The 13,953-nt window shown below is 59.0% G+C and overlaps 1 protein-coding gene across 1 annotated transcript; it reads right to left on the bottom strand.

Annotated features, from left to right (window-relative positions):
- Nucleotides 1-1,323: 1,323 nt before the first annotated feature.
- Nucleotides 1,324-12,756, bottom strand: AGT (angiotensinogen). Its single transcript, XM_047825956.1, has 6 exons — nt 12,726-12,756; nt 11,795-11,851; nt 8,409-9,270; nt 4,558-4,825; nt 2,826-2,970; nt 1,324-2,090 (listed from the first exon to the last, which is right to left on the bottom strand). Exons 3-6 carry the CDS (start codon nt 9,238-9,240, stop codon nt 1,899-1,901), a joined length of 1,437 nt encoding a protein of 478 aa, XP_047681912.1. The 5' UTR covers nt 9,241-9,270; nt 11,795-11,851; nt 12,726-12,756; the 3' UTR covers nt 1,324-1,898.
- Nucleotides 12,757-13,953: the final 1,197 nt, after the last annotated feature.

Here is a 13,953-nt window from a genome sequence, read left to right as displayed (position 1 = left end):
GATGGTTGTCACTGGCCAAAATCAAGGTGTTGGCCAGGCAGTGCTCCCTCCGGAGGCTCTAGGGGAGGACGCTTTGCCTGCTGTACGTTTATGGAACAGGACTTCAGACAGGGTAGAGTCCTGACTTCACTGTGGACTGACTGCCGTTGACATGGTTGCTGTTACTCTTTTATTCATTCGGGTATTTCCCACTTTACACAGAAGGGCAGCGCGGCCCAGAGGGGCGATGTCCCCTGCTCCGGGTCCCAGCACGTGTTGGATCTGGGCTTCCTGCTCAGCCCGCCCATCTCTGGCACCCACGTTCCCGAGCACCCGCCAATGCTGCCTCTCATGTGCCTGCCACCGCCACAGAAGGGCGGGGGGGTGGGGGGGGACCAGCTGTCCCCTTGACCTTGACATCAGAGCAGGGAGCTGCGTTCCAGTCTGGCAGGGCGCTTGGGAACGTGAGGGGGACACTGGGGCGTGGAGGGCGTCGTTCCTGTTCTGTGTTCCTGTTTGGTCTGAGCCTCAATCAGAGGAGCAGGCCTGCCTCTCACAGCACGTGCTCAGTTGGCCCCAGCGCCCTGGACTGTGGCTACGAAGCCCAGGAAGGGGGGTGGGTAGGGCCTGGGCACCAGTGGGCAGCGCAGTCACCACTCAAGCAGAACACGGGATGCTTCTGCTTACGCCTCTGAACGCGCATACCGGCAAGAACTGGGTCGCCTTTGAAATCGTCATCCCCACTCTTACCCCCCGGTGACTGTCCAGCAGCCGTCGTCGGTGGTTACCGTATTACGGAGCCTGCCTGGTTACTTCAGCAGCTGTGGGAGGGAGGAGGAGACGGGGCTTTGTGCACATCAGGAAGCATCTTCACCGTTACCAGCAACAGCGTGGGCCTCCGGGTGCCCACCTCCTCCCCAGTCCCCGCCCGAGCTTAGGAACGCGGGTGTCTAACCCGCTCAGAGACACTCAGCAGATGGAAGGATTCGTTTCTCTGTCTTCCAGTCCCTGGGTGATGGGAGCAGCGATCCGACCCTGTGTCCCCAGAAGGGAAGAGGTGCCCACCTGCCCCGTTCCTTCGCAGCTGCATGTCGCGGCATGGGGCCTACCCTCCCCTCCCACCCCCATGCCCATCTGCCATTTAGGGATGGAAGCGTCCAGAATAAAGCATCATCTAAAACCTCTCCAAATGACGGCCAAGTACCGGCCCGCACCTTCCAGGAAAGTTCCATCCAAAATATGGCTCAAAGCCCTCGAACGCGCTTAGCATTTGTACGGTCTGGTAAGCTAAATGGCATGTATTTGTTTTGCTGCAGAGTGAAAAGAATTTTCCTCTTTTGCGTGTTGTTACAAGACATTTATTAAGAACACAAGGGATGACCAGCCGTGGTATTAACATTCTAACACAAATTCAGACGCTTGTGTTTTTCCAAGATCACAGCATCCTGGGGAAGACAACCAAGAAACCAACAAAAAACTAAGGCATCGTGGAGACCGTATGCAGGTCGTTCGTTCGTATTCCGTAACCGAGTATAAACCCAGGGCCGTGAAAACTGTATAATTTTAAAGCCCGATTTCTGTTCTCTGATAAAAAGGAAAGCAGTTTTTGGTTTCACGAACCGGTTTTAAGTCTGTTCGTACTTTTTCCTGAACAGTCGTCCTGTGCTAATAAACTCTGGTTCTTGGCACCGCCCCCCCCCCCTTCATGTGGCCCAAGATAAACCTAAGAACCCGGGAGGCCTTCTTCCCAAAGGTTCCGCTGCTCATGATACACAGTGCCACGTTTACCAGGGAGAAACAGCTTCCTTCCCGTTCCGCACTGACTCACTGGAAGGAAAAGTGGAAGACGGGTGACAAATCGGCGTTACTGTGTGCCTGTCGCTCACGGTGACAGCCGCGGCTCCGTGGCGGCCCAGGCCTCACGCCGCGCTCAGCGGGTTGGCCACGCGGCCCAGGAAGTGGAGGGCGGTGGAGTCTTGCTCATAAATGGCGAACAGGAACGGGCTGTTGAGGGTCACCTCCAAGGCCTCGGGCCCGTCAGGCTGCTGGGCGGACTCCGTGGGCTCTTCTCCCTCGTCTGCTTTTAGTTCGAAAAGAACGCTGTTCAGCACCTGCAAGGCAGCAGCTGTTGGGACGGCTCCCAAAGGCCCTCGGGGCCCAGCTGTGTAGTGCTGTCGCTGGAGGGCGTTTCTCCAGACCGTGCACGCCCCGCCCCTCGGTGTAGATGACCCCCACTCGGCCCAACCCACCTGACAGCTCCTCCCCAGAGTCCCTCCACTTCCCACCTTGCTGTTGCCATCCAGGGCAAAACCCCGGACCCTCGGCTGCGGGCCCCTGTGCTCGGTTCATCCCAGCCACGTCGCACAGGGGCTCGTGCCCCCCAAACAGTGGTCTCCAAGGCCAGAACTGCAGCCCTTCTCCCCAGCAGAGCGTCCAGGCGGCCCCGCTGCAGAGGTGCGTCATTCCAGGCAGCAGAGCCACAGTCTGCCTACTGCTGAGTGTTTCCCTGAAGCAGGTGGCCCTCTGGCAGGGCTGGCACTGGGCCTAAGGGCACTCACTGTCGTGGCCCAAGTCCTGGCCCTGCTGTAGGATCTGGGAGGGACCCTGAGGCTAGACCAGGCTGGGCAGAGCCATAGAACACATGGGCTCTCCACCTGTCCCCAGAAAGCCCTAGAAGGCTCTGGTCACTTCTCTCTCAACCTGGGTGCACACTTACCTGGCCATGCTCTCCTCTCCTACCCCGCCCGCCTCCCGGGAGCTCCCCCTGTGTCCCTCCTGTCCACGCCTCCCACCCTGCGAACCCATGGAATCCGCTCCGACACAGACAGACACCTCCCGCACAGTACCTTTCCGACTCTGAGCTGGTCGTCGCTGATTTTGCCCAGGTTTGCCTCCGCGCCCAGCAGGGTGGGCAGCCTGGCCTGGGCCAGCAGGTCCTGAAGATCATAGGAGCCTTGCAGTGTCAGCTGGGGCATGGTCAGGCGGATGGCCCTGGGAGGGTGACACACACTTAGGGAGGTCCCGGTGGCCCCCACCGTGAGGCCCTGGGCCCCCCTCACCTGGCTAGGCCATCTTGGGGAAAGTTTGTCAGCAGCAAACATAACAAGAAACTTCCGTGTCCTTGGGAATACGGTGAGAAGGGCATACATTTAACAGCGGTGCTCTCTGGGTGTTTGTGGACAGTCTATGCTTCCATTCTGGGTTTAGGTTGGCTGCACTGAAGGTGTATCACCTGGAGAACTTTAAAATGCTATTCTCTGAAATAATGTATCCTGTCTTACTAGCTACCTTTCAGTGGTGTTCTTGACATAGAAACCCCCCACCGTGGGGGGGTGGGGAGAGAGAGATAGGAGGGATGTCCTGTCACTCTCAGTGGTGGGCACGTTCCTTACATCAGCTCAGTTGACCTTCCTTTGGCATCCCTGAGAGCCCATGGATGTTTCCAGTGACGTACCAAACCCTCACAAGAGGTGACAGTGGACCCACGTCCCTAGTAGCATTATTCACGATAGCCAAAAGGTGGAAGCGGCCCAAGTGTCCACTGATGGATGAAAAGATACACAAAGCACGGTCCATCCATATAATGGAATGTTAGCCTCAAGGAGGAAGGAAATTCTGACGCAGGCCGCAACGTGGGTGAACCCTGGGGACAAGATGCTAAGGGAAATAAGCCAGTCACAAAAGGACAAATACCGTATGCCTTCACTCCTCTGAGGTCCTAGGATAGACACATTCAGAGCCCGGAAGTAGAAAGATGGTGGCCAGGGGCGGGGGGAGGGGGAATGGAGAGTTAGTATTTAATGGGATCAGTGTTCCAGTCTGGGAAGAAGGAAAGATCCTGGGGATGGGTGGCGGTAAGGGCCATGCAACAGTGTGGATGTGCTCCGTGCCCCTGAGCCGTGTACCTAAAAGATGGGTCATGTGGTAAATGTTAGGCGTTTACCAACCACCACAACCAAAAATGATCTAGAAAGGAGAGCTGACCTCAGGAGGCCACTGGGCCCCCCCCCCGAGTGCCTGTCTCGGGGCAGATTTCCGAACCCCACTGCCCTGCGCCTGGGTGGTAGGTCAAGTGTAGCGCCCCCAGCGGAGAATTGCTTTCTTCCCCACCGCAGGAGTGGAGCAAACCAGGGGGCCTGTGGGGTCAAGGTCAGCTTCGCGAGAAAGCCCCTCCCCCGGGTCTCTCGGAAGGGTACGAACCCTTCTGGGAAGTCGGCCCCCCAAAAGCTCTTGGTTTGCAGCAGATTGTGTGTGTTGGGGGGGGGACGGGGTTGGGGGGGGTGGCGTCAAAAGGGGCAGATTGAAACGCGGGCCCAAAACCAGTGGGTGAGCACAAGCCCGACGAAGGCGTGCTCCCCACTCGTGCTCCCGGAAGAAGCCGGTAAACCGAGAGCCACGTCAGTGGATGGCTGGAGGGGTGATGGGGGGATGCCCAGGCCCTCCAGCGCAGAACAGCAGGGGCCGCCCGGCCCGCCCCTGCTCACCCCACACCCCCTCCTGCCTCGCCTTCCCCCACCCCCTCCCCAGCTTCCAGGGGGAGCAGCCCCAGAGGTGCCGGCGGTTTCCCAGGAGCCGTACCGGGGAGAGAGATTCTTCAGCCACGTCAAGAAGTTGTGCTGGAAGCTGAGGGTTTCCACCTGCTGCAGTCCCGACATGCATTGCGGCTGCACCAACAGCAGGCAGGCGCTCCTGCCCAGGGGCACGCGGGTCATGGAGATGTTGTTCTGGGCGTCGCTCCAGTGCTGGAAGGTGCCCGTGCCCGAGAGCATGGGGACGGGCACTGCTGTGGTGTTGTCCACCCAGAACTCCTGGAGCCCCTCCAGCAGGGAGAACCCCTTCAGCTTGCCTGCGGACCCGGATGGGAGACAAGAGGGGAAGGGTCAGCTGGGGCAGGGGCAGGCGGGTGGGCTCGGGGCGGGGTGCCGCTGAGCAGGGGTGGGGGGGTGGCGAGGCCTGGAGGTCAGATCCCAGAGGCGAGGCGCAGCCCGGGCAGGGGGGCATTCTCCCCGCCCAGCGCATCACCAGCCCCACGGCCCCAGGGGCCCGTTCAAGTCCTCCTCCTGCAAGATCACCGCGGTGACGCCAGCCGCCAGCGGTGAAGACGTTGCACCCGCCAGGTGCCACCCTGGGACTTTAGACCTGTCGCCTTAAGGCCCACAAAGGAAGGCGGAGAATGGAGGCACCTTCCACCACGACTGAGTGACTAACTCACCCCAGATCTGCCCTGGCCCAAAGCCTGTGGGCTGCCGTGCTCACTTTCTTTTTCTTTTTCTTTTTTTTTTGAGACAAATTCAATTGTTGGGTTCACAGCAAAAGCTAGAGGAAGGTATAGAGATTTCCCGTGTGTCCCCCCCCCCCACTCCCCCGACACGCACAGCCTCCCGCCCCACCGGCACCCCCGCCAGGGCGGGACGTCCGTTGACGCTGATGAAGCGACACGGACACATCGTCATGACCCAGAACCCGTGGTTGACAGCAGGGCCGTACATTCTCCGGGTCTGGACAGACGTGCAGTGACCTGTATCCACCATCACCGCGTCATCCAGAATAGGGTCACAGCCCGACACGCCCCCAGTGCACGCTCACTCTCCAGCCCGCGAGCAGGGCCGCCCGTGACAGAGACTCCCTTTCTCAAGTCCTAGGACGCGGAGTTGAGCACACACCTCCTGTCACGAAGGCTCCACATCTCGGGCCCCTGTGCTGCCAGGGACACCCCTACGACCCGGCGTGACCAGTGGCTCTGAGCAGAGGCGCTCCGTGCAAGCTGGCACCGGGACTCGCCGGCGGGAAGTGAACCCTCTCTGGTGCCCTCGCTCCCACAGGGCTGTGCACGTGGTGGTGGAACTGAGCTGCCACTCGGCTCAGCTGTCCTGGGAGACAGGACGGACGCCTGCCGAAGGCCCTGTCCCTGGGGGCCTCCCTGTGACCGGAGCCCCTGGCACAGCCCCTCCCCCCTGCAGTCTCCTCGGTCACCGTGGGTGGCCCACGTCGGGGTTGTTTCTGGGGGAATGAGGGGAGGGTAAGGGTGAGTCTGTCACAGAGCAGCTGGGGGTCTGAGTAAAGGCAGCTTCAAAAGCCACGGCTCCCTCTTCTGGGAACAGAGGTCTCCGAAGTGGAGGGGCGGGGGCTGGAAGGACAAGGGTGCCTTCCCAGAGCTTGGGTCTGGCAAGAAGGGACCGCCAGACCCAGCCTCTCCCTCCCCCTTTGTAGTCGGGCCTTGGGGAGACAGGAGCGACAAGCCATGGTGTCCTTCCTCCCAGGCTCCCCCAGGCCTGGCAGGGGACTCGTTAGTTCAGGGGAAGAAAGGACTGACTCTTTTCCCACCAAGACAGAAAGACGTGAGACTCTGCACCGGAGGCGGCTGCCCGGTCCCGTCTGCTCATCTGAAAAGCACAGCACACCGTCCTCGTCCAGAGGTTAAGTAAATCCCTCAAGGTTAAGTCAGCTGGCGTCGTGGAACCTGTCAGGGCCAGCACCCAGCTTGGGATGACAGCAGGGCCTGGGCAAAGGGTGCCCTGGAGCTCGAGGGCTCTCAGCCCCCAAGTGCTCACCAGTTGGGAACGTGCACCTGACCTCCGCTCAGGTCACGGTAATAGAACGTCATTGCCAAAGGGGAACACAGAGCTCCCAAGACGTAAGTGGACGCGCCGCGGCGGACAGGTGCGTCTCTGTTGGATGGAAACTGAGGCACAGAAAGGTCAGGGAGGGAGATGAGAAGCGGGGATGTGGTGGGGCTGGGTGACCATCCAGGGCATCGGAGTCCTGAGCGCGGTTCTGCTTTTCTCTTCGTGGCTTTCCTCACTCCCCTCTTGTCCAGCCCCATCATGTGAACGCGTGCACGGGGGCTTTTCCAGAATGAGTCCCCATTTCTGGCACCTGTGGCTCCCTAGCTTCGCCTTTTGGGGGCACGACTTCCTCAGTGAGCTCTCCTCCTGGGGCTCCTCTTAGGAATGGCGAGCTGAGCCCACGAGTCCCCTCTGTCCTCCATGGGGTGTGACGCCCCCCCCCGCCCCCCGCTCAGCTGGATGGCCCCAGAGCTGGACTCTGTTCCCACGACCTGTGAGCACTGGGACCTGAGCATTCCCGGGTCTGCCGTCTTCCTCCTGCACCCAGAACAGGCTGGAGGTCCTTCCCCCTTGCGGTTTACAGGCTTCCAGAATGTTTTCAGAGTAACAAAGTAGCCATGCTCTGTTAAACCTCTCTCTCTCTCTCTCTCTCTCTGTCTCTCTGGCTCCGGTTTGGCTGCTTGCTCGCTTGGCTCGCAAACGCACCCTCCCCGGCCCCTCAGTTTGCGGAGTCACTACCTTAGCATGTGCTCCCGGGAGGGTTTGCCTGCCCCGATGACCAGCCTTCCCGGGAGTCCCCCCCCCCCCCCCCCCGCATTCAGTGCACATGGCACAGGCCGCCTGGGCGACCTCTGAACAGAACGCTTTGCCCGCTCCAACACCCGCCAGCCTTCCCAACGTCAGATTCCAAGTCGGAACCCGGCCTGTCTTTCCGGCCCCACCTTGCACCAGCCACACTCGCTCATTCCCAGCTCTGGCCAAACAGAGCCGCCCTTGCCCTGGTTCCTGGCCCCGAACTCGCTAGCCTTTGCTCACATGTTTGTTCTTCTCCACTGCAGCCCCGCTCCCTGAGCCGCCCCCAGGCCTCTGTCCTCTTCCCCAGTGACCCTCCCTCCTCTGGGTGCTCAGCGCCCCAGATACCTTCCTCGGGCACTTTTATCTGCAGCTCTGTAGCCTGGGCATTCACCCGTGGGACCTAGCTGCCCTGTTGAGGCTCGAATAGGCAACCTGGGGTCGGGACGTGTGCGTTCTTCCTGCCTGGCCCCTCGGAGACGCCCCACTCGGGGAGTTTGCATGCGAACCTCTTTCGTGATTATATATTGAATGAGTGAACTGTCTTCGTAGGGATTTTTTTGTGGGGGAGGAGGGAGTAATGGCCCCTCCCAACATGAAGGGGATGTAAGCAAACAAACGGGCTATGTTTGCATGGACATTGACCTTCTCAAGAGACAGGAACCCCTCCCTCCTGAGCGTAGAGCTGGGCCCCAGGGCCAGGAGGTGGGGGCTTGGGTCCTGGGACACCCGCTCGTGCCTGTGCCTTCTTGAGGAGGCCACCGCGTTGCTGTGTTTTCCTCTAGGGGCAGTAACACCTCTCCACCACACCTCCAGGGGATTGAATGAGAAAAGTGGAAGGATGTACTTTAGTAGCTGCACAGAGTAGGGCAGCAGGTAGGTGGGCTGATAGTTCCGCCTCCTCGAGAGTGACTCCTGGGTACTCCCTCACATGCGCCACCCTGCCCTTCTCCAAGGCCTGGCCCTTGCTGAGCTGAAATGTTGGGCATTACAGCCACAGACGCAGGGAACTGTCACCCTTTGGAACCGGCCCGGGGGTAGAGCCCACCCCACCCGCAGGGTTTGCCTTACCTTGGAAGCGGACATAGGTGTTGAAAAGTAGGGTGCTGCCTGGGCCGACTCCTGACGGGGGGCTGTTCATTTTCCACCCCGTCACTGCCTGCATGAACGCGTTGATCTTCTCGGCAGCAAGATCTGGGTCCGTGGACAAGTCCAGAGAGCGCTCGAGGGTGATGGGGGCAAAGGGAGCCAGGCCCCGCACAAATGGCTCCTTCAGGCGCAGGCCGGGGGCTGTGAACAGGCCCACCACCGTGGAGAGGAGCAGTCTGGGCTGGCCGCTGGCCCCACCCTGGGCGACCAGAAGGCCCTGGATGGTGTGCAGGGCAGAGAGGACCTTGTGGCCATCCAGCCGGGACGTGCAGCCCTGATCCTCCCCGGGGACGCCCAGGAACGCCTGTAGTCTGCTGGCCGTGGGGTCCAGGGCACCCAAATAGAAAGAGGCCAGGGTGCCAAAGAGAGCCGTTGGGGACAGGATGGCCGCCCCGCTGGCCGTGCTCCACGACTCACTCAGCATCCTGTACATGTGGAAGCCCAAGAAGTTGAGCATCATCCCCACCTTCGCCGCCCTCAGCCTGTCTTCCTCCTCCAGCCCCTCGGTGGCCAGCACGAGCTGCTCTCGGAGGGACTCCTCGTCCACAGGGGTTGTCTTGGCCTGAATGGGGACCGGTGTGAAGGTCGGCTCTTTGGGCGCCTCCGCGTTGGACTTCTCCAGCTGCTCACAGCTGCTCTCGCTGTAGACGAGGAGGTGAAAGGGGTGTATGTACACCCGGTCGGCAGCGGCGAGGCCGGCCCAGGCCAGGAGGCAGAGGACGGCGGCCCTCAGGCTCGCACCAGCAGGAGCCATCGCTGACGGGGGCGCTCACTTCCGCGGACCCTGCAAAAATGTCCTCTTGTCAAGGGTGACAGTTCTACTCGGTGTGGAGGTGCCCTCTAGCCAGACTTTTAGCCGTTCCAATATTCCCTGCGATCGTTCAGTCCAGGAGAAATCTATCGAAGTCTACACACGTCGCAGAGAAGTGGTAAATTTCAAAGCTCTGGGGAAGACACTGCGCGGGTGCAAAACGCCGCTGTGGGCTGGGCTGTGCTCTCACGGGGCTTATTTTGGGGTGGGCTTTGTGTTTTGTTGTGTCTAATGTTTAAATTTTTCTTTTAATGTCTATTTATTTTTGAGACAGAGAGACAGAGCATGAACGGGGGAGAGGCAGAGAGAGAGAGAGAGGGAGACACAGAATCTGAAGCAGGCCCCAGGCTCCGAGCTGTCAGCACAGAGCCCGACGCGGGGCTCGAACTCACGACTGCGAGATCGTGACCCGAGCCGAAGTCGGACGCCCGACGGACTGAGCCACCCAGGCGCCCCGGTTGTTTTGTCTAATTTTTATAGCGGTGGGGATGTCTTGGGATTAAGACCTCTGGAGAGTTTAAACAGAAATAGGAAATCGTCCGTGAAATCAAGGAAAAATGTTCACAGGCGTTTTCACAAAATACTGGAAGCACTTCTCTCCAAGGATATATGAGTGGCTGATATTAATTTTACGTTATGTTAATCAGTGATCTTCTGCTTCCATCAATAATTATATGTTTAATAGAGAGTAATACGGAAACACCCAAGCTGATGTTTAAGGGACCACTTTTGGCAATAACGTATCATGATATTAAGGCAAAAAATGTTTTAAGCTATTTGTTGAAATCCCAGTCCCTCAAAATGTACTATACTTGGAGACATAAAGAGGTAATTTAGGTGAGATGAGGTCATCGGGGTGGGACCTACTCCAATCTGACTGGTGTCCTTCTAAGAAGGGGAGATTCAGGGGCACCTGGGTGGCTCAGTCGGTCAAGACCGACTCTTGATCTCATCTCAGGTTATGACCTCACGGTTCGTCAGTTTGAGCCCCACATTGGGCTCCATGTTGACAGTGTGTTTGGGATTCTCACTCTCTGTCTCTCTCTATGCCCCACCCTCTGCTTGTGCACTCTCCCCGCCGCCATCAAAAATAAATAAATAAACTTAAAAAAAAAGAGAGAGGAGATTAAGACACAGACACATCCAGAGGGAAGACACTGTACAGACTGAGGATGGCCACCTATCTAGAAGCCAAGGAGAGAGGCTCCGAAGAAGCCAGCCCCACTGACACCTTCATCTCAGATGGGTAGCCGCCAGAATCGTGAGATAACATGTCTATTAAGTGACCCAGTCTGTGGGGCTTTGATATGGCCCCTAAGCAAAGTCATAGCTTCACGCGCCCCTGGCTGTAAGTTTTCCCCTCGAAAACCAAACGTGGACTAGACCACCGGTCTCTTGGAGGCCTCTTGGCCCCAGGGTAGGCGGTAAACCAGTTTGGAATACAAAACTAGCACACACAGGGGCACCTGGGTGGCTCAGTTGGTTGAGCGTCCGACATCGGCTCAGGGCAGGATCTCGAGGTTCGTGAGTTCGAGCCCCGCGTCGGGCTCTCTGCTGTCAGCCTGCCAGCGGCTCAGTCAGTCAAGCATCTGACTCTCGGTCTCGGCTCAGGTCACCATCTCACGGCTCGGAGGATCGAGCCCCGAGTCGGGCTCCACGCTGACAACATGGAATCTGCTTGGGATTCTCTCTCTCTGCCCCTCCCCACCCCTTCAAAAAAAATAAATTAAAAAATAGAAAACCTGGACCGCACTGAGTTATCAGGAAAGCTTGTGGAAGCAGAGTGCCGGAGAAATCTTGCAGTAACAGGCACCCCGTCCAGGGTTGGGGCCAGGCAGGTAAGCACAGCCCCCTCCCTGCTCTACCCCTCCTGCACCGTCTCTTCTTGGCACCGTCTGGCGGTGGGGGGGGGAGGGGGGAGCAATTTCATGGATCACTGTCGTTGCTCTCAGCTGGGATCAGTTGCTGCTGCCCCGGCTGGTCCTAAGTCAGCACGCAGCAGAAGCCTGTGATTCTCCCCTCCTCCACCACCCTCCCCCTCAGCCTCCCTCTCCCCTCCCCTCCTCCAGGTATCCCGACTCCTCCTCGTGGTTCTGTGGCCTGATGAAATGGTGAGATCGGCAACCGACACTAATACAATGCTTATCATTGCCGGGCGGTGTTCTAGGGCTTTCCATAGACTCGTCTCATCCTGCTGAGGCTTCCTTGACCCCGCGTTTCACACCGCAACTGTCCCCCCGCCACGCCTGACACTCTGGGCTCGCTGACCCTGCTTTACTTCCTTTTCCCTTAGCGCCGATCACCCTGTAACCCTCTGCAGCATGTATCTGTTTATTTTTCCGTTTTCAGTTCTGTCCCTTTGCACACGAAAGCAAACCCCATGAGCGCGGGGTCCTCGCTCGGTTTTGTTCGCTGATGCATAGACACCGCGGTCCCAGAAATGCGCCTGGGACCTCGTAGGTGCTCGGTACATCATTGGCAAATGGAGAGCACTTACCGCTGGTTTGCAGAGGAGGTCCGGTGATTTGCTCTAGGCCACACAGGTCACGCAGTTCTGTCGGAGAGACAGAACTAGCATTCAAACCCAGGCCCTCCCCCCTCCCCCCTCCCCACTCCCGGACGCCATAGTCCACACGCTTCAGCACCAGTCTGTAGTGCCTCTTGAACAAAACAATAAGACTTTGTCTTTCTAGTTTATCCTAAAGTTTAGAAAGCACTCTCACGTTAGATGAGCTCTAATGATTTTCATGCGCCCTGGTTCAGGAGCAAGGAAGGCCCGGCATTGCCATTTGTCCCATTTTATGGCCGAGCCACCCGAGGCTCGGGGGTACCGCGTGATGAGTGCACAGAACACAGCCTTGAACGCAGAGACGGCGCTGCCTCGAGGGAGGGGCGGGGAGTCAGACGCCGGCCGCTCCTCATCTGAGCCCCGTGGGGACGCGGCCCCGGGGGCCAACTGAGTCAGCCTCCCCCAGCTGGGGGAGTCACCTCCCCCAGCTCCGCCACCTGCACCGCAAGTTTGCTCTTCCTTCTGCTGGCAGGGGACCCAGGGGACTCTAGGCCACCATGACTCTGCTCCTGTGCCAGCCCCTGAGGCCCCAGCCCCGCTCATGGGCGGCAGGAGGACCCGGCCACTCTCTTCCCTTCTGCCGGGGAAGGCACGGCTCCTCTGATGGGAGCTGGGGTGTGCTGAGGGAGAGGACAGCCCCCACGTCTGGATGTCTGCGGTGACAGGAGGGGAAAGGCAGCCTGTGTGTGAGTCTTCCATGGTGATGTCCCCGTGCTGCAGGGACCCCTGGCTTCTGGCCCTCAGCAGCTCTTTTCACCTCCCCACAGAGGCCCCCCACCGGCTTCTCCTCCCTGCATATGACTCAGCTGCCCCGAGAGAGACAGGGAGGGGTGTGTAAGGAGAGGGCCTCCCAGCTTACCTTCCGCCTTTAGTTCCCCCAAACAGAGGCAGCCTCTTCCCCGGGCAGGGCTGCGGAGGCCCTATTTATATGGGAGGGGTGGGGAGGGCGCCGTTCCCAGAGCATTCTGTGCCCAGGCTGGGGAGGAGGGGGAGTGACATCACTTGGCCCAGCGGTGGGGGTGGGGGGCCTCAGGCAGCCAGGCTGGGCTGGGGGACAGGCGCCAGAGCGACTCTCATGCAGGGGCTCCTTCCAGGAAGTCAGGGTGATCGATAACACACTTTCACTGCTGAACAGGATGAGCTGGAATGCCTTCGAGTTACACATTTACTGAAGTTTTCCTGCACTGGGGCCGCAGGTCCGGAACACAGGAGCGTCCCACGTAGGGGTGTGATGTGTCTCTGCCCTGAGGCTTGGCAACCCCAGGCCAGCCACCCAAGCCTTCTCTCTCTCTCTCTCTCTCTCTTTTTTTTTTGTTTAAGTTTATTTATTTATTTTGAGAGAGACAGAGACGGCGTGAGTGGGAGAGGGCAGAGAGAGAGGGAGAGACAAAGAATCCCAAGCAGGCTACGCATTGTCCACAGAGTCCCAAGTGGGGACCGAACCCACGAAACCATGAGCTCGTGACCTGAGCCAAAACCAAGAGTCGGACACCCAACCGACTGAGCCACCCAGGCGCCCCTAACCCAAGCCTTCTGACGGAGCCCTGTTTGGGGTGTGCTTCAAAGAGGCCCCAAGAGTGCTCTTGGAGGCCCCGTGGGCAGGGGAAGGAGGGGCAGCCTGGGGGTGACATCTGACCCCATGGCCTTGAGCAGCTCAGGCAGCCTTTAGCACCTGCTCCATGAGAGGCCCTCTGACGGGCAGGGGGAGGAACACACGAGCAAGCAGAAGCACCTTCTAGAGACTCGTGATTTAGCTGGGGAGATGGTTAGACACCAGCAATGATACAGCCAGATGGAAAGGCACCAACAAAGAGCTTTCAGATCACGGGAGGGAACAATCCGTTAAAACTGGGGAAAGTTTCAGGCAGAAATGTCATTTCAGTCATGCCTTGAAGGGTAAATAAGCTGGACTTAGAAGCTGAGGAAGGGATTTTAGAGGTTTATACGATGGGAACAGAGGTGGGGAAGCGTGGAGCCTGTTTGGGGGACTCCTGCACCCCTAAGGTGCTACAGGGGAGGGCAGGGGTGACAGAAAATTGCCGCTGCTTCCTGTGCTTGTCCCCAGGGACCACGAGGGTGCCGAGTCT

This window comes from Prionailurus viverrinus, chromosome D2, assembly GCF_022837055.1.
Source record: "Prionailurus viverrinus isolate Anna chromosome D2, UM_Priviv_1.0, whole genome shotgun sequence".
NCBI classification, from domain to species: Eukaryota; Metazoa; Chordata; class Mammalia; order Carnivora; family Felidae; genus Prionailurus; species Prionailurus viverrinus.
The sequence above is the reverse complement of the archived record's forward strand: the minus strand, read 5'-3'. Positions and strand labels throughout refer to the sequence as shown.

Bases quoted from the DNA above. Each gene is read 5' to 3' on its own strand.
- AGT (XM_047825956.1), bottom strand. From the start codon at position 9,240: ATGGCTCCTGCTGGTGCGAGCCTGAGGGCCGCCGTCCTCTGCCTCCTG. The intron at 2,971-4,557 runs GTACGGCTCCTG...TCACCCTCCCAG, and splicing joins CTGAAGAATCTCTCTCCCCG to GGCCATCCGCCTGACCATGC. The intron at 2,091-2,825 runs GTACTGTGCGGG...GCTGCCTTGCAG, and splicing joins ACCAGCTCAGAGTCGGAAAG to GTGCTGAACAGCGTTCTTTT.